This window comes from Symphalangus syndactylus, chromosome X (genome assembly GCF_028878055.3).
Source record: "Symphalangus syndactylus isolate Jambi chromosome X, NHGRI_mSymSyn1-v2.1_pri, whole genome shotgun sequence".
Taxonomy (NCBI): domain Eukaryota; kingdom Metazoa; phylum Chordata; class Mammalia; order Primates; family Hylobatidae; genus Symphalangus; species Symphalangus syndactylus.
The window spans coordinates 84,407,418-84,433,568 of NC_072447.2; the positions used below are offsets into that span (position 1 = coordinate 84,407,418).

Genomic DNA, 26,151 nt, shown 5'->3' on the forward strand with positions numbered 1-26,151 from the left:
CAATTAGTCAGGTAAGTGACTGAAAAAAGGACTAAAACAACATGACATTTTCCAAATTACTGTTACATGATAAAGGCAACATTCATTAGACTCACTTTCTTCCAGTTTTAAAGAAACAGAAGGATTGTTTCCTGTTTCATCGACATTTCCTTCACCACCTCCCCGAGATCTTGAATTCCAGACCTTAATCACTTCAACATCATTGTCACTGCCACTTCCACTTGAGCTACTATCTTTTTTCCCCTTTTTCCCCTTTTTCTTCTTTCTAAAAAAAAAAAAAAAAAAAAAAAAAAACCACATTCAGATTGTTAGAAAAGCATAGGAAAGATGTAAATGCCAATTATAAGAGGTCAATCAGCAAGTAGGGGTTTTAACTTTGTCAATACAGGATGGCACGAAAAAGTATTTACTTTGTATAATCATCGGAGCTTAAACTCATGGAGGTTTCATCAGAATCTGAGGCTATAAATTCATCCATACTGTCTTCATCAAAATAACCCTAGAGGAAAAAAAAAAATGACCACTATTTTAATAGAATATCTCAACTTACATTGGAAATTATAATGATGTTCATTTAAGAATAAGTTAATTGGCATGAGCTAAGGAAGGACTGAGGAACTATTATAGATTTTAGTAGACAAAGAAGACAGGACAGATATGCTTACTAAATGCAATGGGAGGTCCTAGATTGGATCATGGAAAACAAAAAAGACATAAGTAAAAACAGAAATCCAAATAAAGTCTGCCATTTAGTTAATAGTATTGTACCAAAGTTAATTTCTTAGTTTTGATAACTTTACTATACTAATGCAACATGCTGATATTAGAAGAAACTGGGTCAAAGGTATAGGGGAATTCTCAGAACTATTTTTGCAACTTTTCTATAAGCATAAAATTATTTCAAAATAAAAAGTTTTTAAAATGGGCTCAATAAAATAACATTTAACACTCCTAAAATCATAATACATGCAAGACATACAGAAATTAGAAATAAGACACAGAATAGAACAAAGCGACAGAAAATTTGAATATACAGTCTGTAGGTCAATTTTTCTTCTAAAGTTTATTCTGCTTCCAATAGATGCTTTTAAACTAAGTTACCTGACTTACCTTATTTTCTTTGCTAATGTAGTCTAGCTGCAAACACCAAGGATGAGTCCATATTCTACTTAACATCTGAAAATCTTGGAAAAGCTTTGCACCTGCCTTTCCTCTTCCACCTTCACTATTATTGCCCACACCTGATCAAAAGAAATATGGTTAAAGACACAAAAATTGTCTACATCAACCAAGTTTCTAGATTAGGAGTTTTAATCTTACTTGTGACATAAACTCTTTTGGCAGTGTAGAGAAGCTTATAAATTGTCTTAGAATATCGTTTTGAAACACATAAATAGGATTACAAAAGAAACCCATAATATAGAAATTATCAAAATATTAAAGAATTTGTACTACAGAAATATGTGCTTTTTAAAATTAATGCATTAAGTAACAAAATATGCACAGGTTTAATAAATACCTAAAATTCTGAAGTATTGATAAACATAAATGATTTTGAGATATCAGGAACAACATGTAAAAATATTTCTGATTTCTATTGGTAACAAAGTCATGATTATCACTAACACTACTATAGATTGTTGCCTCTATTCATCACTGGGAAAAATGCTGCTGCTTTAGCTAGAGGTTAAGGGAAATTAATGTATAATTTTTTTCTTATGCAGGTACATATAATCCCCTAAATTCTATCCATGGACCCTAGATTACAAACTCCTGTTATAAACTTCGCTCCATGCAGATAGTCCTTTACTGACTCTCCTCAACTATGCTCACTCAAAAAAATTACTTCTAGGCAAGTGACAGTAGCTCACACCTGTAATCACAGCACTTTGGGAGGCTGAGGCAGGAGGACCGCTTGAGGCCAGGAGTTCAAGACAGGCCTGGACAACACAGCGAGACTCCGTCTCTACCAAGAAAAAAAAAACCAAAAACATTAGCCAGGTATGATGGCACACACCTATAGCCCTAGATACCCTAGATACTTGGGAGGCTGAAGTGGGAGAATCACTTGAGCCCAGGAGTTTGAGGTTACAATGAGCTATGACTGCACCACAGCACTCCAGCCTGGGTGACAGAGCAAAACCTTGTCTCTTAAAAAAAAAAAAAAAGACCTTCCAAAAATTATGTTTTTGATGTATAAAATGTAAATATTAGCTTTGCTCTATCCAGAATAATTTCAACAGAATTATCATTTTCCTATAAAACATAAAGAAAATGAATGCACGTTTCATTAATATAATAAAATTATCAAGAAGGTAATATGCAAAAGAACAAAACTGATTAAAAGGAAAAAACAGCATTTAAGCAATAACATATTTTCCTATCCACGGTTTTAAACAACGTAAGTTGTTTAAATAATTAGCAAATTTTGCCTCCATGAATGAATGAGAGAAAATTTAATAGTGATATGAAACATTAATAATGCATAAAAACCTGCTGAGTATTATTTTGCCTGATAGAGGTTATTTCCATTGTGTAACAGAAATCACTGCTATGAAAACGAGGTATATAATTTCTTGGCATACAGCTGTTCACAATATTCACTTATAATTCTTTTTATTTCTGTAAGGTTAGTAGTGATACTCTTTCATTCCTTACTTTAGGTCATTTTTCTTTCTGTTTTTGTTTTTTTGAATACAGGATCTTACACTGTCACCCAGACTGGAGTGCAGTGGTGCAATCATAGCTTACTGCAACCTTGAACTCCTGCGGGCTCAAGCCATCTGCCTGCCTCAGCCTCCCAAAAGCTGGTACTACAGGCACATGCCACCAGGTTTGGCTAATTCTTTTTATTTATTTTTTGTAGAGACAGGGTCTCGCTTTGTTGACCAGGCTGTTCTTAAACTCCTAGCTTTAAAGATCGTTCTGCCTTGGCCTCCCAAAAGGCTGGGATTAATAGGCATGACCCACTGTAATCGGCCCTTATTTTAGCTGTGCCTTTTTCTTTCATTACTTTGTAAGTGAAGGAAGGTTTGTCGATTATGTTAATCTTTTCAAAGAACCTACTTTTGGTTTCAATGATTTTCCCTACTGTTTTTCTGTTCCTCATATTTCTTTATTATTTCCTTCCTTCTGCTTGTTTTGGGTTTAATTTGCAAAGTAGAAGGTTGGATTATAAATTTGAGATCTTTCTTCTTTTTTAATACAGGTATTTACCACCATACATTTCTCTCTAAGTATTACTTAAGTTATATCCCATATTCTAGTACCCTGTGTTTTTGTTTTCATTAACCTCTAAGCATTTTTTAATTTCCCTTGTGATTTCTTCTTTGGTCCATTGGTTATTTAGATGTATGTTGTTTAATTTACATGCATTTATAAATTTTTAAACTTTCCTTCAGTTATTGGTTTCTAATTTCATTTGAATGTGGTTAAATACTTTAGTAATAAGAGGAATGTTTTAATGATAAATGCCTATATCAAAAAAAGATCTCAAATAAGGAATCTATCTTTATACCTCTAGGAGCTAGAAAAAGAATAAGCTAAACCCAAAGCTTGCAGAAGGAAGGAAATAAGGATCAAAGCATTAGTAAATCAAAAATAGATAAGATACAGGGGGAAAAGTTGGTTTTTTGAAAAAAATAAGCCAAGCCAACAAACCCTTAGCCTATTAAGAAAAAAGAGAGAGGACTCAAATAAATAAAATAGACATGAAGACATTACAACCAATGCCTCAGAAATAAAGAAGGATCATAAAGAACTAGTATGAAAAATTATATACCAAGAAATTGAATAATCTACAGGAAATAAATTCCTACAAACATATAATATATCAACACTGAATAAAAGAGAAATAGCCTCAACAGACCAATTACAAATAAAGAGACTGAGGCTACTTGGGCTCTTATTTGGTTCCATATGACTTTTGGGATTGTTTTTTCTAATTCTATAAAAAATGACATTGGTATTTTGATAGAGTTAGGTTTGAATCTGTAGATTGCTTTGGGTAGTATGGTCATTTTAATAATATTAATTCTTTTTTGTTTTCCTAGATGGAGTTTCGCTCTTGTTGCCCAGGCTAGAGTACAGTGGCGCGATCTCGGCTCACTGCAATCTCTGCCTCCAGGGTTCAAGCCATTCTCCTGCCTCAGCCTCCCGAGTAGCTGAGATGACAGGTGCCTGCCACCGTGCTCAGCTAATTTTTTTTTTTTTGTATTTTTAGTAGAGACAGGGTTTTGCCATGTTGGCCAGGCTGGTCTCGAACTCCTGGCCTCAAGTGATCCACCTGCCTCGGCCTCCCAAAGTACTAGGATTACAGGCGTAAGCCACCGTGCCTGGCCAATAATATTAATTCTTGAAGAAAGCTGAAGGTATCACATTACTTGACTTCAAATTACCCTATAAGGCTACAGTAACCAAAACAGCATGGTACTGGTATAAAAATAGAAACAAAGATCAATGGAACAGAATACAGAACACAGAAATAGAGACACATACTGACAGTCAACTGACCTTTGACAAAGTCAACAAAAACATATACTGGGGAAAGGATACTTTTCAATCAATGGTTCCAAGAATATTGGATTCCCATATGCAGAAGAATGAAACTGGACCATTATCTCTAACCATATGCAAAAATCAACTCGAGATCAATTAAAGACTTAAATGTAAAAGCTGAAACAATAAAAATACTAGAAGTAAACCTAGAGAAGTAACCTAGAGAAAGTAAACCTAGAGAAAATCATTCTGGACATTGGCCTAGGCAAATAATTCATCACTAAGACCTCAAAAGCAAAGCAACAAAAACAAAAACAGACAAATGGGGCTTACATAAAAAGCAGCAAAAGAAATAATTAACTGAGTGAACAGACAATCTGCAGAATGGGAGAAAATATTTCCAAACTAGACATCCAACAGGGGACTGATATCTAGAATTTACAAGGAACTCAAACAACAACAAAAAACAAGTAAAACAAAACAAGTAAAAACAAAACAAGTAAAAGTGGGCAAAAGACATAAATAGACATTTTTCAAAAGAAGATATAACAAATGGCCAACAAGCATATGAAAAAATTCTCAACATCACTAAACGTCAGAAAAATGCAAATCAAAACCACAATGACATATCTTCCCCAGTTAGAATGGCTATTATTAAAAAGTCAAAAAGTAAATGTTGGCAAAGATGCGGAGGAAAGAGAATATGTTTACACTATTGGTGGGAATGTAAATTAGCACAAACTCCACGAAAAACAGTATGGAGATTACTCAAAGAACTAAAAATAGAACTAACATTTGATCCAGCAATCCCACTACTAGGTATCTACCAAGAGAAAAATAAATCATTATATCAAAAAGATAAAAAAAAAAAAAGATACCTGCACTTATATGTTTATTGTAGCACTATTCACAATAGCAAAGCTATGGAATCAACCTAAGTGTCTATCAAAAGATGAATAAAGAACACGTGGTATATATACACAGTGGAATACTATTTGGCCATAAAAAAGAACAAAAGCATGTCTTCTGCAGTAACATGGATGGAACTGGAGGCCATTATCTTAAGTGAAACAACTGAGACACAGAAAGATAAATAGTGTCATGTTCTCCCTTGTAAGTGGGGCTAAATAATGTGAACACATGGATGTAGAGTGTGGAATGATAGACAATGGAGACTTGGAAGGGTGGGGGGAAACGGAAGAGTGAATGAGAAACTACTTAATGGGTAGAATGTACATTATTCTGTAGATACACTAAAAGCCCTGACTTCACCACTATAATATATCCATGTAACAAAATTACACATGTACCCCATAAATTTATACGAATAAAATTAAGATGACTCACGCCTGTAATCCCAGCACTTTGGGAGGCCGAGGCAAGTGGATCACCTGAGGTCAGGAGTTCGAGAACAGCCTGGCCAACATGGCAAAACCCTGTCTCTACTAAAAATACAAAAAATTAGCCAAGCATGGTGGTGGGCGCCTGTAATCCCAGCTACTTGGGAGGCTGAGGCAGGAGAACTGCTTGAACCTGGGAGGCAGAGGTTGCAGTGAGCTGAGATCACACCACTGCACTCCAGCCTGGGTGACGGAGCAATACTCTGTCTCAAATAAAATAAAATAAAATAATTAAATTAAAAATAAAATTAAGAAAAAGAAATAAGTAGTAATAAAAGAAACCTCCCAACAAAAAAGAACCCAGAACCAGATAGCTTCAAAACTGAATTCTACCAAACATTCAAAAAACAATGAATACCAATTCTTAAACTCTTCCAAAAAACAGAATTACAGGAAATACTTCCAAACTCTTTTTGTGAGGTAAGCATCACCCTGATACCAAAGGCAGACAAAGATGCTGAAAGAAAAGAAAACCATAGGCCAGTACCACTGATGAGCATAGATATTAAAACCCTCAATAAAATACTAACTAACCTAATTCAACAACACATCAAAAAGTTTATACACCAGGACCAAGTGGAATTTATTCCTGGGATGCAAGGTTGTTTTAACATATGCAAAATAACCAATGTGATACATCACATTAACAAAATGAAAGATGAAAACAACATAATCATCTCAATAGATGCAGAAAAAGCATTTGGCAAAGTTCAAAATCCTTTCATGATAAAACCTCTCAACAAAATACTTATAGAAGGCTGGGCGCAGTGGCTCACGCCTATAATCCCAGCACTTTGGGAGGCCAAGGCGGGTGGATCACGAGGTCAGTTCAAGACCAGCCTGGCCAAGATAGCGAAATCCCGTCTCTACTAAAAAAACAAAAAAATTAGCTGGGCGTGGTGGCAGGTGCCTGTAATCCCAGCCACTCGGGAGGCTGAGGCAGAGAACCGCTTGAACCCCGGAGGTGGAGATTGCAGTGAGCCGAGATCACGCCACTCCAGCCTGGGCGATAGAGTGAGACTCATCTCAAAAAAAAGGAAAAAAAAAAGGAAAAGAAAAAAATAGTTATAGAAGGAAATTTCCTCGACATAATAAAGGCCATTTATGAAACCCCACAGGTAATATTACACTCAATGGGGAAAAACTGAAAGCTTTACCTCTAAGATCAGAAACAAGACAAGGATGCCCACCTCTCATCATTTCTCTTTAACACAGTACTGGAAGTACTACCAAGGGCAATTAGACAAGAAAAACAAATAAAAGGCATACGAATCAGAAATAAAGAATTAAAATCATCCTTGTTTGCAGAGGACATGATCCTATATATAGAAATCCCTAAGGACTCCACTAAAAAACTATTAGAACTAATAAATTCAGTAACATTGGAGGCTACAAAAATCAACATACAAAACTCAGTTTCATTTCTTTACACGAAAATAATCAGAAAAAGAAATCAAGAAAACAATGCCATTTATTGTAGTAGGAAAACAAACAAAATGCTTAGGAATAAATTTAACCAATGAAGTGAAAGATCTGTACAATGAAAACTGAAAAACAGTGATGAAAGAAATTGAACACAAATAGTCTACGTTTGTGTATTAGCAAAATTAATACTGTTAGAATGTACATACTACCCAAAGTGGCATACAGATTCAACACAATCCCCATCAAAATTCCAAAGAAATTCACCTTGAAAAAAAGAAAAAGCAATCCTAAAATTTGTATGGAACCACAAAACACCCCAAATAGTGAATACAATTTTGACAAAGAAAATCAAAGTTGGAGGCATTTCCTGGTTTCAAATTATATTACAAAGCAAAGTAATTAAAACATTATGGTCGCCATTAAAACCTCCGCACGGTGGCTCACGCCTGTAATCCCAGCACTTTGGGAGGCCAAAGCGCATGGACTGGTTTGAGGTCAGGAGTTTGAGACCAGCCTGGCCAACATGGAGAAACCCTGTCTCTACTGAAAATACAAAAATTAGCACTCCAGCCTGAGTGACATAGCAAGACTCTGTCTCAAAATAATAATAATAATAATAGGGCCAGGCACGGTGGCTCACACCTGTAGTCCCACCACTTTGGAAGGCTGAGATGGGCGGATCACCTGAGGTCCTGAGATCGAGACCAGCCTGGCCAACATGGCGAAACCTCGTCTCTACTAAAAATACAAAAATTAGCTGGGCATGGTGGCATGTGCCTGTAATCCCAGCTACTTGGGAGGCTGAGACAGGAGAATAGCTTGAGCCTGGGAGGCGGAGGTTGCAGTGAGCAGAGATTGTGCCATTGCACTCCATCCTGGGCTACATAACGAGACTCTGTCTCAATAATAATAATAATAACAACAACAATCAAAAGACAAAGACTGGCCAAATGGATGTAAAAACAACAGTTGCCTACCAAGAAATACACTTCTCCTGTAAAAATATACATAGACTAAAATAAACGGATGAAAAAAATATTCCATGCCAATGGAAACCAAAAAAGAGCCTATAAAAAAGTCACTATACTTAGACAAAATAGATTTCAAGATAAAAACTGTAAGAAGAGACAAAATGGTCACTATATACTAATAAAGGGGTAAGTTCAGCAAGAGGATATAATTATTTTATTTATTTATTTAAAGACAGAGTCTCCCTCTATTGCCCAGGCTGGAGTGCAGTGGCAGGATCTTGGCTCACTGAAACCTCTGCCTCCCAGATTCAAGCGATTCTCCTGCCTCAGCCTCCAGAGTAGCTGGGATTACAGGCACCCACCACCACCCCCGGTTAATTTTTGTATTTTTAGTAGAGACAGGGTTTCACCATGTTGGCCAGGCTAGTCTCAAACTTCTGACCCAAAGTGATCTACCCACCTCAGCCTCCCGAAGTGCTGGGATTACAGGCGTGAGACACCACGCCCAGCCAGGATATAATAATTTTAAATATATATGCACCCAACACTGGAGCAGCCAGATATACAAAGGAAACATTATTAGAGTGAGAGAGAGAGATAGGCCCCGAGTACAATAATAGCTGGAGACTTCAACACCACATTTTCAGTGTTGGACAGATAATCCAGACAGAAAATCAACAAAGAAATACCAGACTTAATCTGCATTACAGACCGAATAGACAAAACAGATATTTAAGGAATATTTCATTTAATGGCTGCATTATACTTACTCTTCTCCCCAGCACATAGATCATTCTCAAGGAGACACCGTATGTTAAGCCAAAAAAAGTATTTAAAATTCTAATAAATTGAAATCATATCAAGTATCTTCTCTGACCACAATGAACTAAAACTAGAAACCAATAAGGAGAAATTTTTGATATTATACGAACACATGAAAAGTAAACAATATGCTCTTGAATAACCAGTGGGTTAGTGAAGAAATTGAAAAAGAAATTAAAAATTTCTTGAAACAAATAATAATGGAAACACAACATACCAAAAACCTATGGGATACAGTGAAATCAGTACTCAGAGGGAAGTTGATAGCTGTAAGCACCTACATCAAAGAAAGTAGAAAAACTTTGAATAAACAACCTAACAATGCATCTTAAAGAAGTAGAAAAGCAAGAGAAGTAGAAAAGTAGAAAAGATCAATGAAACAAACACTTGGTTTTTTGAAAAGATAAACAAAGTCAACAAACTTTTAGCCAGACTACTTATGAAAAGAAAGAGAGAATACCCAAATAAATGAAATCAGAGATGGAAAAGGAGACATTAAAACTGATACCACAGAAATTTAAATGACCATTAGAGGCTACTATGACCAACTATATGCCAATAAATTGGAAAACCTAGAAGAAATGGACAAATTCCTAGACACATGCAATCTACTAAGATTGAACCAGGAAGAAATCCAAAACCTGAACAGACCAATAACAAGTAATGAGATCAAAGTAATAAAAAAAAGTCTCCAAAGCAAAGAAAACCTAGAGACCCCAATTTACCTAAATAATTTTCATTTTAGGTTCAGGGGTACAGGTATGGGTAAATTTACCCCAATTTATGTGCACAAGTACCCCTGAACCTAAAATGAAAATGTAAAATAAAATAAAATAAACATATTATGGCATGTAAAGCCCCAACCCCACCCCCCCAAAGAAAAATAAAAAAATGAAAAGCCAGGTACCTAATACCTTCACTGCTGAATTTTACCAAACATTCCAAGAAGTACTAATTCCAATCCTCCTCAAACTATTCTGAAAAATAGAGAAGGAATACTTCCAAATTCTTTCTGAGACCAGTATTACAATGATACCAAAACCAGACAAGGACACATCAAAAAAAGAAAACTACAGGCCAATATTCCTGATGATCATTCATACAAAAAGCCTCAACAAAATACTAGCAAAACAAACTGAACAACACATTAAAAAGGTCATTCATCATGACCAACTGGGATTTATCCTAGGGATGCAACGATGGCTCAGTTTATGGAAATCAGCTGAGTGAGGTGGCTCACACCTGTAATCCCAGCACTTCAGGAGGCTGAAGTGGGAGGATCCCTTGAGCCCAGGAGTTCAAGACAAGCCTGGGCAACATAAAGAGATCTCATCTCTAAAAAAAAAAAAAAAATACAAAAATTAGCAGAGCACGGTGGTGCACACGTGTAATCCCAGCTATTCGGGAGGCTGAGGCACGAGAATCACTGAAACCAGGAGGTGGAGGTTGCAGAGAGCCAAGATCGCACCACTGCACCCCAGCCTGGGTGACAGAGACTCTGCCTCAAAAAAAAAAAAAAAAAAAAGAAGTAAAAGAACTCTACAATGAAAAATAAAAAACATTGATGCAAGAAATCGAAGAGGACACCAAAAAATGGAAAGACATTCCATGTTCATGGATCAAAAGAATCAATATTGTTAAAATGTCCACACCACCCAAAGCAATCTTCAGATTCAAAGCAATCCTTATGAAATAAATACCAATGATATTCTTCACAGAAATTGAAAAAACTATCCTGAAATTTATAAGGAACCACGAAAGACCCAGAATAGTGAAAGCTATCCTTAGCTAAATGAACAAAACTGGAGGAATCACATTATATAACCTCAAAGTATACTATAGAACTATTGTAATCAAAACAGCATGGAACTAGCATAAAAAAGACACATAGGCCGGCCAGGCATGGTGGCTCACACCTGTAATCCCAGCACTTTGGGAGGCCGAGGCAGGCAGATCGTGAGGTCAGGAGATCGAGACCACAGTGAAACCCCGTCTCTACTAAAAATACAAAAAATTAGTCAGGCGCAGTGGCGGGTGCCTGTAGCCCCAGCTACTTGGGAGGCTGAGGCAGGAGAATGGTATGAACCCTGGAGGCGGAGCTTGTAGTGAGCCAAGATTGCACCACTGCACTCCAGCCTGGGCAACAGAGCGAGACTCTGTCTCAAAAAAAAAAAAAAAAAAAAAAAAGACACATAGGCCAATGAAACAGCATAATAAACCCAGAAACAAGTTCGCACACCTACAGTGAACGCGTACTCTACACAGGTGCCATGAACATGCACTGGGGAAAGGACAGTCTCTTCAGTAAGTGGTGCTGGGAAAACTGGATATCCGTACACAGAAGAATGAATCTGGACACCTATCTATTGCCGTATACAAAAATCATATTCAAATGGATTAAAAACTTAAATCTAATACCTTAAACTATGGAATCACTAAGAGAAACCACTGGTGAAACTCTACAGGACATTGGACTGGGCAAAGATTTCTTGAGTAATACCTCAAAAGCAGAAGCAACCAACACACAAAAAAATGGACAGATGGGATCATATCAAGTTAAAAAGCTTCTGCATAGCAAAGAATACAATCCAACAAAGTGAACAGACAACCCACAGGATGGGAGGAAATATCTGCAAACTACCCACCTGACAAGGGATTAATGACCACAATATATAAGGAGCTGAAACAAGTCAAATGGAAAAAAATTCTAACAACTTAATTAAAAAATTGGCAAAAGATCTGAGTAGACATTTCTCAAAAGAAGACATGCAAATGGAAAACAGGTATAAGAAAAGGTACTCAACATCATTGGTCATCCGAGAAATGCTAATCAAAACTACAATAAGATATCATCTCACCCTTTAAAGTGGCTTTTATCCAAAAGACAGACAAACGCTGGCGAGGAGGTGGAGAAAAGAGAACCCACATACACTGCTGTTGGGGATGTAAATTAGTACAACCACTATGGAGAAAAGTTTGGAAGTTTCTCAAAAAAGCAAAAACAGAGCTACCATATGATCCTGCAATCCCACAGCTGGATATATACTCAGAAGAAAGAAAATCAGTATATTGAAGAGACTGGCACTCCTATGTTTGTTACAGCACTGTTTACAACAGCCAAGATTTGGAAGCAACCCAAAGTTTATCAACAGATGAATGAATAAAGAAAATATGGTACATGTACACAATGGGGTACTACACAGCCATAAAGGAGAATGAGATCCTGTCATTTCAAACAACATGAAACAGCAAGAAAGACAAATTTCACATATTCTCACTTATTTTGGGGAGCTAAGTTTTTTGTTTTTTGTTTTTGAGGCAGCTCTGTCACAAAGGCTGGAATGCAGTGGCATGATCACAGCTTGCTGCAACCTCTGCCACCCAGATTCAAGCAATTCTCCTGCTTCAGCCTCCTAAGTAGCCAGGATTAAAGGCACATGCCACCATGACTTTTGTATTTTTTTTTTATAGACAGGGTTTCACCATGTTGGCTAGGCTGGTCTTGAACTCCTGCCCTTAAGCCATCCACCTGCCCTGGCCTCCCAAAGTGCTGGGATTACAGGCATGAGCCACCATACCCGTCCAGGAGCTAAAATTTAAAACAACTGAACTCACAGAGATAAAAAGTAGAACAATAGTTAATAGAGGCTGCGAAGGGTAGCACGGCAGGGGGAAAGGAGAGATGGATATTGGGCACAAAAATATAGTTAGGTAGAATGAATAAGAGCTAATATTTTATAGAACAGGGTGACTACAGGCAACAATAATTTACTGTATACTTTAAAATAAATAAAATAATATAAATGACTTGTTTGTAAACACATTTAAGGATGAATGCTTGAGATGGATACCTCATTTACCCTGATGTGATTATGCATTGTATGGCTGCATTAAAATATCTCATGTACCTCATAAATATATACACCTACTATGTACCCACAAAACTTAAAACAATAAATTTTTTCTCTATATAATATCATGTCACCTGCAAATTGAAATAGTTTTACCCCTTCCATGACACTGTGGCATACTTTTAGTTTTCTGGTATAATTGTTCTGGCCAGAACCTCTAGAAAATGTTAAATATAAGAGGCAAAAGTGACATCCTTGTTTTGTTCCTGACCTCAGGAGAAAGCCATTGAGTTTTACATTTCAATTAAATTCATAGCATAAGACACACATCCAAAGACAAAAACTACTTAGCTGGAAGATATGTCAGAATATACTAACTTAATGCAGCAGAGTCAAAATGATCAGGAATGTGGAAGAGATCTTAAGAGACACGGTTGATGGAGTAAGAAGAGCTGATAAATGTCATATCAAAACAGAAAGAAGGGGATAGAGCCAAATTTGAAGAGGTAATTTAACACACATTATAAACACAATTCTACTAATTTGAAAATATTAGAGCGTATACTAAAAAATATTTTGTGGCATTATCTTTTTGATCACTTTGCTATGCATTTTCATACATATCCTTTTTATTTCACAGAAATGGGTACTATTTCATCTTTATTACATAATATATTCTATATATTCGTAAATATTAACACACGATATTCCATGTTATAATATTTAATGTATCTTCCTGCATGGTATTAGATTATGGTGATATACCATAATATAAACTACCCCCGAAAGTTGAGGATTTGGGTTAATTTTCAATTTTTCATTATTATAAATAATGCCACAACAAGTAACAGTTCACTTTAGGTCACAAGCTGGATAATATAATTCCAGCCATTAAAAAAATAATAAATATATATATATATATATAGTATATAAACACAATGTATATGTATTGTGTGTTTATGTAGTATGTGTTTGTGACATTTAAGTGTCACACATACATTTTAAAAACTGGAAAGCAAGATATCAAATATTAAATAACTAGCAGTTCCAACTTCTGGTTTATGAGACTATAGGTAGTTTTTACTGTATTAGTGCCTTTCAATATTTCATATATATTTCACAATGAACACACATTGCTATTTCTGTAGCCAGAAAACTAAGCTTTGAAACAAACCCTGAGATTAACATCTTTTTTTTTTGAGACGGAGTCTTGCGCTCTCACCTAGGCTGGAGTGCAGTGGCGCGATCTCGGCTCACTGCAAGCTCCGCCTCCCGGGTTCACGCCATTCTCCTGCCTCAGCCTCTCCGAGTAGCTGGGACTACAGTGCCTGCCACCACGCCCGGCTAATTTTTTTTTTTTTGTATTTTTAGTAGAGACGGGGTTTCACCGTGGTCTCGATCTCCTGACCTCGTGATCCGCCCGCCTCGGCCTCCCAAAGTGCTGGGATTACAAACGTGAGCCACCGCGCCCGGCCAAACATCTTTTAATATAAATCTCTGCCTACATTTCTGACCATTTCCTTTGGAAAAAAACTTACAATTGAAATTAATTTTGATGTCCCTTTCCAAATTACTGTCCAATTTATGTTATCATCAAGAGGGCCCATTTCTCTGTAGCCTCAGAAACACTTAGTATCATTTTATCTTTGTAAATTTAGTAGTGTTCTGCGTTTAATGGTGATTCTGACAGTACAACCACATTTGGAAATTACTATTGTACATTCTTTTCCCAGATTGAAGTACACTATTCCAATGTTAGTCGTAATATTTTTAAACACTCAATTTGACTTAATAACTTATTGAAATAGCTAGATGAGGCCGAGCATGGTGGCTCACACCTGTAATCCCAGCACTTTGGGAGGCTGGGATGGGATATCACTTGAGCCCAGGAGTTCAAGACAAGCCTGGGCAACATAGCAAGACCCCATCTCTCTATATAAAAAATGTTTAAATATTTTTAATTAAAAGAAATAAAATTTTAAAAAATAGCTAGAAGAGAGAATTTTCAATCTTCTCACCACAAAGAAATAACAAGTGTTTGAAGTGACAGATATGCTAAATTACCCTAATTTTATCATTACATAATGTATACATGTATCAAAATATCACTCTGTGCCCATTAATATGTACAATTACTACGTGTCAATTAAAAACAAAATGAAACTTTAAAGTATTTTTCTGATTATGGAAGTTTTACATATATGTATATTTCTTGGATTTTGTAATTTTGCAGAAATGTATATAACAAGTAAGATACAAAAGAATATTTCCACCACTTAGAGAAAACCACCAAAGTTAACATTTCAGTGTCATTTTTCCATGTTCCCCTTGTCTAGTTCACTCATCTCAGGCCTCAGCTCACCCCTTACCAAAGAAAAAAATTTGGAGCAATGGTTCTTAAGCTGATGGTCCATCAAAATCACCTGTAGGGCTCATAAAAATGCAGATGCATGGGCCCTACTCCAGACCTTTTGAATCAATCTCTAAAGAGTGGCACTTGGGTCCATGCATTTTTAGAGACAAAAGCATATTACTGTGCTCCATTTGGGGGTACTTTTTAAATTCTGGTAAAATATACATTTTAAAAATTTACTGTTTTAAATGAGAACACATGGACACAGCAAGGGGCACATCACATACTGGGGCCTGTCGGGGGGTGAGGGGTAAGGGGAGGAAGAGCATTAGGACAAATACCTAATGCATGTGGGGCTTGAAAACTAGATGATGGCTTGATAGGTACAGCACACCACCATGGCACATGTATACTTATGTAACAAACTTGCACGTTCTGCACATGTATCCCAGAACTTAAAGTAAAATAAAAATAAAATAAAATAAAAAATTTAGTTTTAACTACTTTTTAAGTACACAATTGAGTGGCATTAAGTATAATCACAATGTTGTACAAACATCATCACTCTCTATTTCTAGAACTTTTTAATCATTCCAAACAGAAACTTAGTACCCATTAACATTAACTTCCCATTCCCTTCGTCCCCCAGAACCTGGTAATCACCATTCTACTTTCTACTCATAGAGTCTGACTACTCTAGGTACCTTTAAGCAGAATTATACAGTATTTGCCTTTTTGTGTCTGATATATTTCACTTAGCATTAATGTCTTCAAGCTTCATCTACGTGGTAGCAAATGTCGGAATTTCCCCCCTTTATAAGGCTAATATTCCACTGAAGTATGTCCATACCACATTTTGTTTATCCATTCATCCATCAATGGACATTTGGGTTGCTTCCACCTTTTTTTGCCATTATGAATGATGCAACTATAAACATAAGTGTCCCAGTATCTGTTTGAGTTCCTGCTTTCAATTCTTCTGGGTATACCTATAAGTGGAACTATTAGATCAAATGGTAATTCTATGTTTAACTTTCTGAGTTACTACTACAATGTTTTTCCACAGTAGCCACACCATCTGACATTCCTACTAGCAATGTACAGGGTTCCACTTTCTCCACATCCTCATAAGCACTTCCTTTCCTTTTTTTTTTTTTTTTTTATAATGGCCACCACAATGGGTGTGAAATGGTATCTCACTGTAGTTTTGATTTGCATTCCTCTAATGAGTAGATATGTTGAGCATTTTTTTATGTGCTTATTGGCCATTTGTATATCTTCTTTAGAGAAATGTCTATTCAAATCCTTTGCTTCTTTTTGAAACAGACTGTTTCTTTGTTGTTGAGTTGTAGGAGTTCTTTACATACAGTTGACCCTTGTGCACCAAAGGTATAAACCACACGGGTCCACTTATACACAGACTTTGTTTCAACCAAATGTTGATTGAAAATACAGTATTCGCAGAATGTGAAATCTACGTTTGACTTTTCATATATGCAGGTTCTGCGGGATTTGTGTATGAGCAAATTTTGGTATACACAGGCAGGTCCTAGAACCAATCCCCCACATATACCAAGGGATAACTATATTCTGCATGTGAATCCCTTATCAGATATATGTTTTGCAATATTTTCTCACATTCCATGGGCTATCTTTTCCTGTGTTCTATTTTTTGCACAGTTGTCAAAATAAGACAGCGTGTGGATTTTAATATTAAGTTTAAAGCCAGACTAATATTTAGTTATTAAAAAATTAAGTATCTACATGCTTATAAAACCTTAAGTGTTTAATAAATTGCAGAGGCTTACATGTTATTATAAACTTCTGATACCTTACAATAAAAGGCAAACCATAGAATTACACTGAAAAAAAGAAAACTAAGAAAAATTAAGAGGATTTTAGATTTCCTCCATATTCTTTAAAAGCCAGTTCCTTAGGACTTTCATTCTGCAAGTATTATAAATTATCACTAAAATTAACATGAAACTGCTGCTAATGTTAAAAACAAAATTTGGGTGAACTTCTTAAAAGTAACCACAGTCTAAAAAAGCCTAATGTAGAAACAAAAAATTTCTGGAATATTTAACAGATAAAATACCAAACATTTTAAATGCAAGTAAAATAGGCAGGTGATATTTCAAGAGAAATACTTGAAGATTTGTACTGAGAATCAAGACAGAGTAGTTATTCATATAACCCGCTTGGCCTTTTATGAATGTTTTTCAAAGAGGCTATTTAACTTAGGTTATTCTACTCTATGGGTAATATTGCATTTGGTAAGGGGAAAACCCCATACCCTAAAACTTAAAGATTCATAGTACCAGGTGATAATTTAACAATCATATGTTTTAGATTTTAGCTATGGCAATTAGTGCTTTAGATATTTACTCCTATCAATGATAGTCACAAAGAATAAAGCAAAGCCCCCTGAATTCTTAAATAATTGCATTGCTCTCAAAAAGAGTAAGTTTTTAAAAATTTTTAAAAATTGATACATATTTATACAAATTTTGGGAGTGCATGTGATATTTTGTTACATGCATAGAATATGCAATGATCAAGTCAGGGTATTCAGGGTATCCATCACCTTGAGTATTTATCATTTTTATATGTTGGAAACATTTCGAGTCCTCTCTTCTAGCTATTTTGAAATATACAATGCATTGTTGTTAACTATAGTCACCCCATTCTGCTATCAAACAGTAGAACTTATTCCTTCTATCTAACTACGTGTCTGTACCCATTAACCAACCTCTCTCTATCCCTCCCTCAACACACACATACTTCCCAGATTCGGGTATCTATCATTCTATCTACCTCCATGAGGTCAACTCAAAAGAGTAGAGCTTAACATCTATACCTGAGCTGTTACCATATGTGATTGATTGATTGATTGTTGTTGTTGTTGTTGTTGTTGTTGAGAGAGGGTAGTGCTCTGTTGCCCAGGCTGAAATGCAGTGGCACAATCATGGCTCACTGCAGGCTTGACCTCTCAGGATCAAGCAAACCTCCTGCCTCAGCCTCCCAAGTAGCTGGGACTACAGGTGTGCATTACCATACCCGGCTAATTTTTTGATTTTTCGTGGAGATGAGGTTTCACTATGCTGCCCAAGCTAGTCCCGAACTCCTGAGCTCAAGTGATCCTCTCACCTCAGCCTCCCGAAGTGCTGTGATTACAGGCACGAACGACCATGCCCAGCCTATGATTGGTTATTAAAGACAACCAATTCTATAAAACCTGAAAACACTATTGTGAGCATTTTCCCTAATATAAAACATTTTAAAAGGAAAAAATATTAAATGACCAAACTTATTACTCCTTATCACTCAGAGATTAATTAAAGACAGATCTGAACATCCGTCTCTTAAACTATACAGCAACTCTCTCATTGGGATAACTGTTTGGTTATTTAATTATGCCTGCAATTGTTATTATTCAAAACAGAATAGTATAGTAAATCTACCAGCTTCTGATAGATATACAAATGAAAATGTGTGCTTTATTGGAACTGATTTTCTTCCAAAAGTCAATACAAAAATTGCTTTTATAAAAGCAAAAAAGCAGTTCCATAAAACACTAAGATTCAAATACTGTTTTCCCCAGCAGAATGTTTCTTGAGAACCATCATATTTTACTCTCTAGGATGCACTGCTATTACAAAAAGAGTACCACTTTAGCTATAATTATCATTTTAATATGTGTGTACATACCTCCATCCTCCTTTACTTTTTTGATCAATTACTGTATTTACAATGGGCCAAAGAGCACCCTCTAACCTGTATCTCCTAATTAAATGTGTAATATCATTTGGGGAAAGGTACCAGAATAAGTGACCAACAAGTAAGAAATCTCACTCCAGTCCAAAGATTTAGGTTTTGTTGTGTGAAGACAGACATCTTCAGGCACAGAGAGACACAGACACACACACACACACAAAGCTTATTGATGGTAAAACAAAAACTATTCATTGTATTATTTTAAAGCATAGGAAAATACAAGAAATAAACTAGAAGGTCTTCATAACAAAAGTACCCAGAAAACAACTTCTGTTAGCATTTGGTGTATTTTAGGCATACTACATGCCTTGCCTTCTATTTTACTTTTGCCTTCAACCTTTGTTAGTTAAATAACTGAGAAACAAACTCATGAATTTAACTTACACGCCTTTTATTATTAATACTTTTTAAAAAATACTCTGGAATTTTGTATATCTTCTTTTATGGATTTATTCACATTCATAATTTTTCTGAAATAAAAGCTCTTTACAAATTAAGGGCATTATTCATATGTGCTGTATATCTTTTTCATCAGTTTGCTTCTTGATTTTAATTTTGACAGCATCAGTGTTTTAATTAGAAATATTTTATGCTTTTAAGCATACCCATTTTATTCAAATGCAAAACTGAAAAAGAACAACAGACATAGTAAGATGACTGGAATAATCTTCTTTGGAAAAAGAATGCCTTTATAGAGAAGATGAAATCAACAAGGTGTATTGGTTACCTGTTAAGTGATCTAAGTAGTACTGATAGAGCTTGCACTGAATAGAAGTCATTCTCACAGCTAACACATATTCGTGTTTTGGAGGCAAGAATTTTGTTAATGCTGTATAATCTTTCCTCTGTAATTAACAAGAAAGATAATGAAAATTAATCTAAATATTTAACAGGAATGAACTACAGGTTCTCATTGCTTATAACTGAAATATACACATAAATAGGCACTAAACATATAAGAAAACATTTTCTTAAATATATTTACCCTTTCTAAACCCACAATTATCTACACAATGTATTTCATATGACTATACAATATGGTACACTGGTAAAAAGATACTGCAACACACCAGGTAGGTTTTAAATTGAAGCAATCACATTACCAAGTGAGCAATTTAAGTTTTCAAAATAGTCTTCTCTGTATAGAAAAAAAAAATAACAAAAGGTATGGAGGGGATGTAGTAGGTAGTGTGGGCAAAATGACTTGCTTTAATCGTATAGTAAAACCTAGGAATCAAAGTCTAATGCCATCTGAGTTGGCTTCTGAGAAGGATATGCTAATATGTCAAACAATAACATATAATTTTAGAGGGAATATTTGCCCAGTTAAGAAAGTAACCCATCTACAAGTACTCTTGAAACCATTTTATTTTAAGAATAGAAAAATAGAACACCAATGTGCTAAATAGAAATTACTCCTTAAACCAGAAAGAAAAATGCTGCCTGGGTAGTAGCAGCAATACAGAAACAGAGTACTTGCTAGCACATGTAGCCAACCTGACCAAATGGAACAACTACTCCTTATAATGATGGCAAGTACAGTCATCCCTCAGTATCTATGGGAGACTGGTTCCAGAACCCACCCCACCTCCACAGATACCAAAATCCATGAAAGTTCAAGTCACTTATATAAATAATGTAGTGTTTGCATATAATGTATAAACATCCTCCCATATACTTTAAATCATCCCTAGATTACTTATAATGCCTAACACAATATAAATACTATGTAAATAGTTGTTATACTCTATTGTTTAGGAAATAATGACAAGAAAAAAGTCTGTACATGTTCAGTACAGACACAATCATCCATTTTTTTCTTATTTTCTTTTTTTTTAAGAGACAGGGTCTTACTCTATCATTGAGGCTGAAGTACAGTGGCATGATCTTAGCTTGCAGTCTTGAATTCCTGGGCTCAAGCAATCCTCCTGCCTCAGCCTCCCAAGTGACTGAGACTATAGGTGCGTACCACCGTGGCTGCCTAATTTTTTAAAACCTTTTTTTTAGAGACAGGGTCTTGCTCTGTCATCCAGCCTGGAGTGCAGTAGCATGATTTTAGCTCACTGCAGCCTTGAACTCCTGGGCTCAAGTTGATCCTCCCACCTTGGCCTCTTAAAGTGCTGGAATTACAGGTGTGCACCACTGTACCTAGCCTCTGTCCATTTTATCTATTTTTTAAAAAAATATTTTTGATCCATGGTAGGCTGAATCCATGGATGCAGAACCTGCAGATATGGAAGGCAAACTGTATATCCAACCAAAAGAATAGCCTGTCTCATTTGTTAAAACATCTTTGAGGCTATCATTAGTACCTAACGTCTGCAGAGAAAGTGCATATCTTGAGATCTATTAACTGCCAGCTCAGTCTCTAGACACTTATCCATTCATTAATATAGATTCACTGAAAATCTGTATGTAAACGACACCACTAGTCTGTTCAGGTTATTATATATACTTGAAAGTAACAAAACTGTTTCTCTAGGATTACTTTAAAAGTGGCTCCTCTCTTAATTCATACTGGCCTTTCCTATAACCATTTCAAAAAAGTGAGATTTATAATACTGTACTACAGAATTAGGGTGAGCATAGGAACTTCATTATAGTAGCTATGTTCCTCTTAAGGAACTCCCTATCTTAAGGATGAAAAATCTAAACATTAACATAGTAAGATATGAGGCTTTACACCTGGCAAATGAATTAACTACGTTTTAAACTTCTCAGTGGAACTTCTTTTTTAAAAGTTGAATGCAGCAGAAATTTTTGAAGACAATGCAAGCAGATATAACTGTAAAACTATCTACTGAAAGAGTGGAAAAGAAAACACAAAATTATTAAACTTTAAGCTCAGAAAATATGTTGGGATTCTTATATAAAAAAGTAAGAATATTTTAGTACTATGGAACATATTTGTACCTGAACACATCCAGCTAACATCTCATAGAGAATGTGAGCACGTTTTTTCATCACTCTGACATCTACCATGGTAGAATCTGCACACTGACCATTTTGAATTGGATTTATAAATCTATTCCTGAACTCCTTAATGGATCCAAGTAAATTTTCCTTGATAAAATTAACCATACAATGATCTAAGAGAGAAGACATTATTCATTAACAACATTAACAATGGTTAAAAAGACTTGGAAAAATTCCCCAATGAAATGCTCATGTCAAAAACACATGCATTAGAATTAAGCTATAAAGAAAATCAAGCTAAGTGTAGAATAAACATGGTTGTAAGTCTGATCTACAAGTGAATTACCAAAACGAGAGAGAAAATTGAAGTAAAAACCATCCCTAAATACTAGACATGAATGTTTTTTAAAAATACCTAAGGACATTTTATTCAAACTTACTATTCTTTATAAGAGATATGAAGTATAAAACAAGTGGTCCATTAATCTAACCATGATTTTATGGTCAGCGAGGCTATTTTGTGAAGAAAGGAGATACTAAGTCAAAACAATAAATAGGAGGTAATAAGCTACTATGCAAGTTAATTTATATTAACTGATTCATTACTGGAATAATCAAATAATATTTGAGAGATAAAATAATAACAACTGTTATTCAGTATTCAGTTGGGGCTACACAAATAGTAAAAAAAAAAAAATTAATTACTAATGTATTTTGAAAGACTAACCCATTTTGTAAAAATTAATAGAGCCATCACTTGTCCCATACTATATAGGACCACAATATGAAACAGCATTTCTATAAATAGGGTAATAGAACAGAAAAGAGGAAAACTGGAACAGATAAAAACAAACATAAAGTATAAGCTAAAGTGAAATGACTAGTATTACAAATAATACAATAGCAAAAAGTTACCATAAATACACTAAAGGAATGTAACACAGAGGAAAATAACAAAAAGCCATTACAGTGGGAAAAAGAAAAAAAAGTGAGAGATTATAACAAGAAATTTCAATTTGTTACTTGCTGAATAATCTCATGTTCCCTTCTTTAGTGTCACCACAGACATATGAAAATAAGGGAAATTCACAAGTCACTTCCCTAGGTTCACATCAACTACCTTTAGCCTCAGCAAACTGTCCTGCCGTGGATTCAGTAAACCTCTCCTTCTCTCATCTCCACTTTACTAAAATGTTCACAGTTCCCATTTCTTTTTGATTTCTTGACAGGACATGCCCCAAAACTGGAATATCCCCTTAAAATTATCTGGAGTAATCACATATGCTTATGTACTTTCTAAAGCAATCATTAAGACTTCTGATAGTCTTGCAATAATTCACATTCCATATTTATATATGAACATTCACAATGGCGTATCTCTTGACTGTATTTTACCACTCATATTTATAAAGCATCTCATTTGAAAAGTATGTTATTCTTTCACAGAAGACTAAGATGAACCTATGTAGATCATGGTCTAGGACTATACTAGAATATGTAGAAGAATGGCAAATGGTAAAGTTACAAAAATATATCTGAGGAAATACCGATATTCTACCGCATAATCAGAGATATTAACTCACACTCAATTAGGTTATTTTGAAGTGGTGTTCCTGTTAAAATAATCCTCCTCCTTGATCGTATAGAATTCATAGCTTTAGAAACAGCAGATGCTTCATTTTTTAGAATATGGCCTTCATCACAAACAACAAAATCAGGGCCTACAAAAATAAATAGAAAAATAACGCAATTAATATATAACAAAACTGAAAATGTGATCAATTTAAGTAAATAGTTAATCCCTTTAAAGTGCTGATCTTATAGGAAGATAAAATGACATCATTGTAAGTATAAACATATTTTATCTGCTCCTGTATTTGGTTAATACAGCACTAACTATATTAATTATATCCAAATGGTAGAGCACTGAAGTACCACTATAAATGGTGCTCAGGGTCCTCTGAGTTTACAAAAATAAGCAAAAATAAAAATAACAAGAGGGAAAAAGTTCCCCCTAACAGATATAGCGTATTTTTAAAAATGTCTTTTAAAATTGAAAAGTCTTTAAAGCTATTTCAGCATTAGTATATCAACTTAAACTATCAGCAAAGACTAAGAGCAATGTATATATACATGAATAGACAAATTTCAAAAGTTACACTTTAAGAATAATATATGTCACAATAGACCATATAATATTTCCCACTTAGTCCAAATAACTAACATTCATTGCTGGGGAAAAATTTTAACTGATAAAAGTGAAACTGATGGACACAGGAAGGGGAACATCACACTCCCGGGACTGTTGTGGGGTGGGAGGAGGGGGAGGGACAGCATTAGGAGATATACCTAATGCTAAATGACGAGTTAATGGGTGCAGGAAATCAACATGGCACATGGATACATGTGTAACAAACCTGCACATTGTGCACATGTACCCTAAAACCTAAAGTATAATAATATAATAAATAAAAAAAAAAAGTGAAACTGGTTGTTACATGGGTATGGAGGGTAGGGAGAACAGCTTTTAAGCTACAAAAGATCTTAAAAGCTTAAACTCAGAAAATATTTGGGATGGCAACGTAAAAAAGTAACAATATTTTATTACTATGGAATGCATTTGTACCTGAACAAATACGTTCCACAGCATCTGTGGACTCTTTTAGAAGAAATACTAAAGGCTTATTTGTTAAAATAACAGATATATATTTTTTTTTCTTTTTTTTTTTTTTTAATTTGAGATGGAGTCTCCCTCTGTCGCCCAGGCTGGAATGCAGTGGCACAATCTTGGGTCACTGCAACCTCCACCTCCCAGGTTCAGGTAATTCTCCTGCCTCAGCCTATCGAGTAGCTGGGCTTACAGGTGCCTGCCACCATGCCTGGCTAATTTTTTTGTATTTTTAGTAAAGATGAGGTTTCACCATGTTGGTCAGGCTGGTCTCGAACTCCTGACCTCAAGTGATCTGCCCGCCTTGGCCTCCCAAAGTGCTGGGATTACAGGCATAAGCCACCACGCCCAGCTGATATATATTTTTTCCAGGGCATAATACATACTCTATTTGCTTGCTGGTTAACATATACACACATATTACTTAATTGCTGATTTCAACAAAGCAGCTGTCAAACTATCCCCCCATCTGGTAAGCATTAGAGAAAATGCAACTTTTACATGACTTCAAAAGTAACTGCTTCAGTATGACAGATCAAATAATAACAACTGTTATTCAGTATTCAGCTGGGGCTACACAAATAGTAAAAAAAAAAAAAAAAAAAAAAAAAAAAACTAATATTTTGTAAAACTAAAATCTCTAGCTTTGTATTTAAAAATTATGCATCCCTTACTTCGAAACCAAAAACATTTTCTACAGAGAAAAAAATGCCTTTTACAGCAGTGATTTAAATGGTTTTACCACTTAATATTCGGTATCCATGAGGATGCGTTGAAATGGGTACTCTCATACACTCTGTGGGAATCTAAATTAGTATCAAAAATTTTGGAACTCAATTTTACAATAATTATCAAAATGCAAAATGTGTAAACCCTTTGACCCATATTCCAATTTCTAGGAATTGTTCCCAAAGATATGCTTCCACAGGCACCCAAAGATACATAAAAGAATGTTCTCCGCAGCACGGTTTGTTATGGAGGAAAATTGAAAACAACCTAAAAATTTGTCAGAGGGGATCTGGTAAATGGGGCTTAAACCATGGGATAATGGAATAAGTCACAGAGTTAAAATTAATGAGGTAGACACACCCCCACTGGAGAAGCTGAAAGTCTGTTTGGAGGAGAAATTCCTGACTTTACCTGGAGTTGAGTCAAGTTAGAAAGCCAAGCCGAGCAAAATACAGCGGTAGAGGAAGTAGCAGAAAGGCACTGGGAGCTTGCTGGATCCCCAAGCAGCCCATTCCTGCCTGGCAACACAGGATCCATCAGGAGGGTGGCCATCAGAGCAGGGGGTAAAACTCCACAGGGAGAAGGACTTCTCTAGCTGAACTTTTTAACAATTTGAATGGGGCAAGAAGCCTCCTGGACAGAACAACAGGGAGGGCGCAAATCCAGACTGCAGACTTCACAGGTGGGGGATGAACTAAAGCCCTTTTCTTTTGCAGCTTGGAGGTGGAAAGCCTGGGGCAAG

The 26,151-nt window shown here is 35.5% G+C and overlaps 1 protein-coding gene across 9 annotated transcripts in view; it reads right to left on the reverse strand.

The window, feature by feature from the left end:
• ATRX (ATRX chromatin remodeler) overlaps positions 1 to 26,151 on the reverse strand; it is a 295,245-nt gene that overhangs the window by 93,620 nt on the left and 175,474 nt on the right. For all 9 annotated transcript variants that reach the window (XM_055268557.2, XM_055268552.2, XM_055268555.2 and 6 more), the window contains 6 exons: positions 23,596 to 23,733; positions 22,010 to 22,185; positions 19,824 to 19,941; positions 1,111 to 1,241; positions 411 to 499; positions 96 to 265 (listed from right to left, as the gene is read on the reverse strand). In XM_055268557.2, the coding sequence (XP_055124532.1) occupies positions 96 to 265; positions 411 to 499; positions 1,111 to 1,241; positions 19,824 to 19,941; positions 22,010 to 22,185; positions 23,596 to 23,733 (822 nt within the window). The remainder of the gene's footprint in view (positions 1 to 95; positions 266 to 410; positions 500 to 1,110; positions 1,242 to 19,823; positions 19,942 to 22,009; positions 22,186 to 23,595; positions 23,734 to 26,151) is intronic.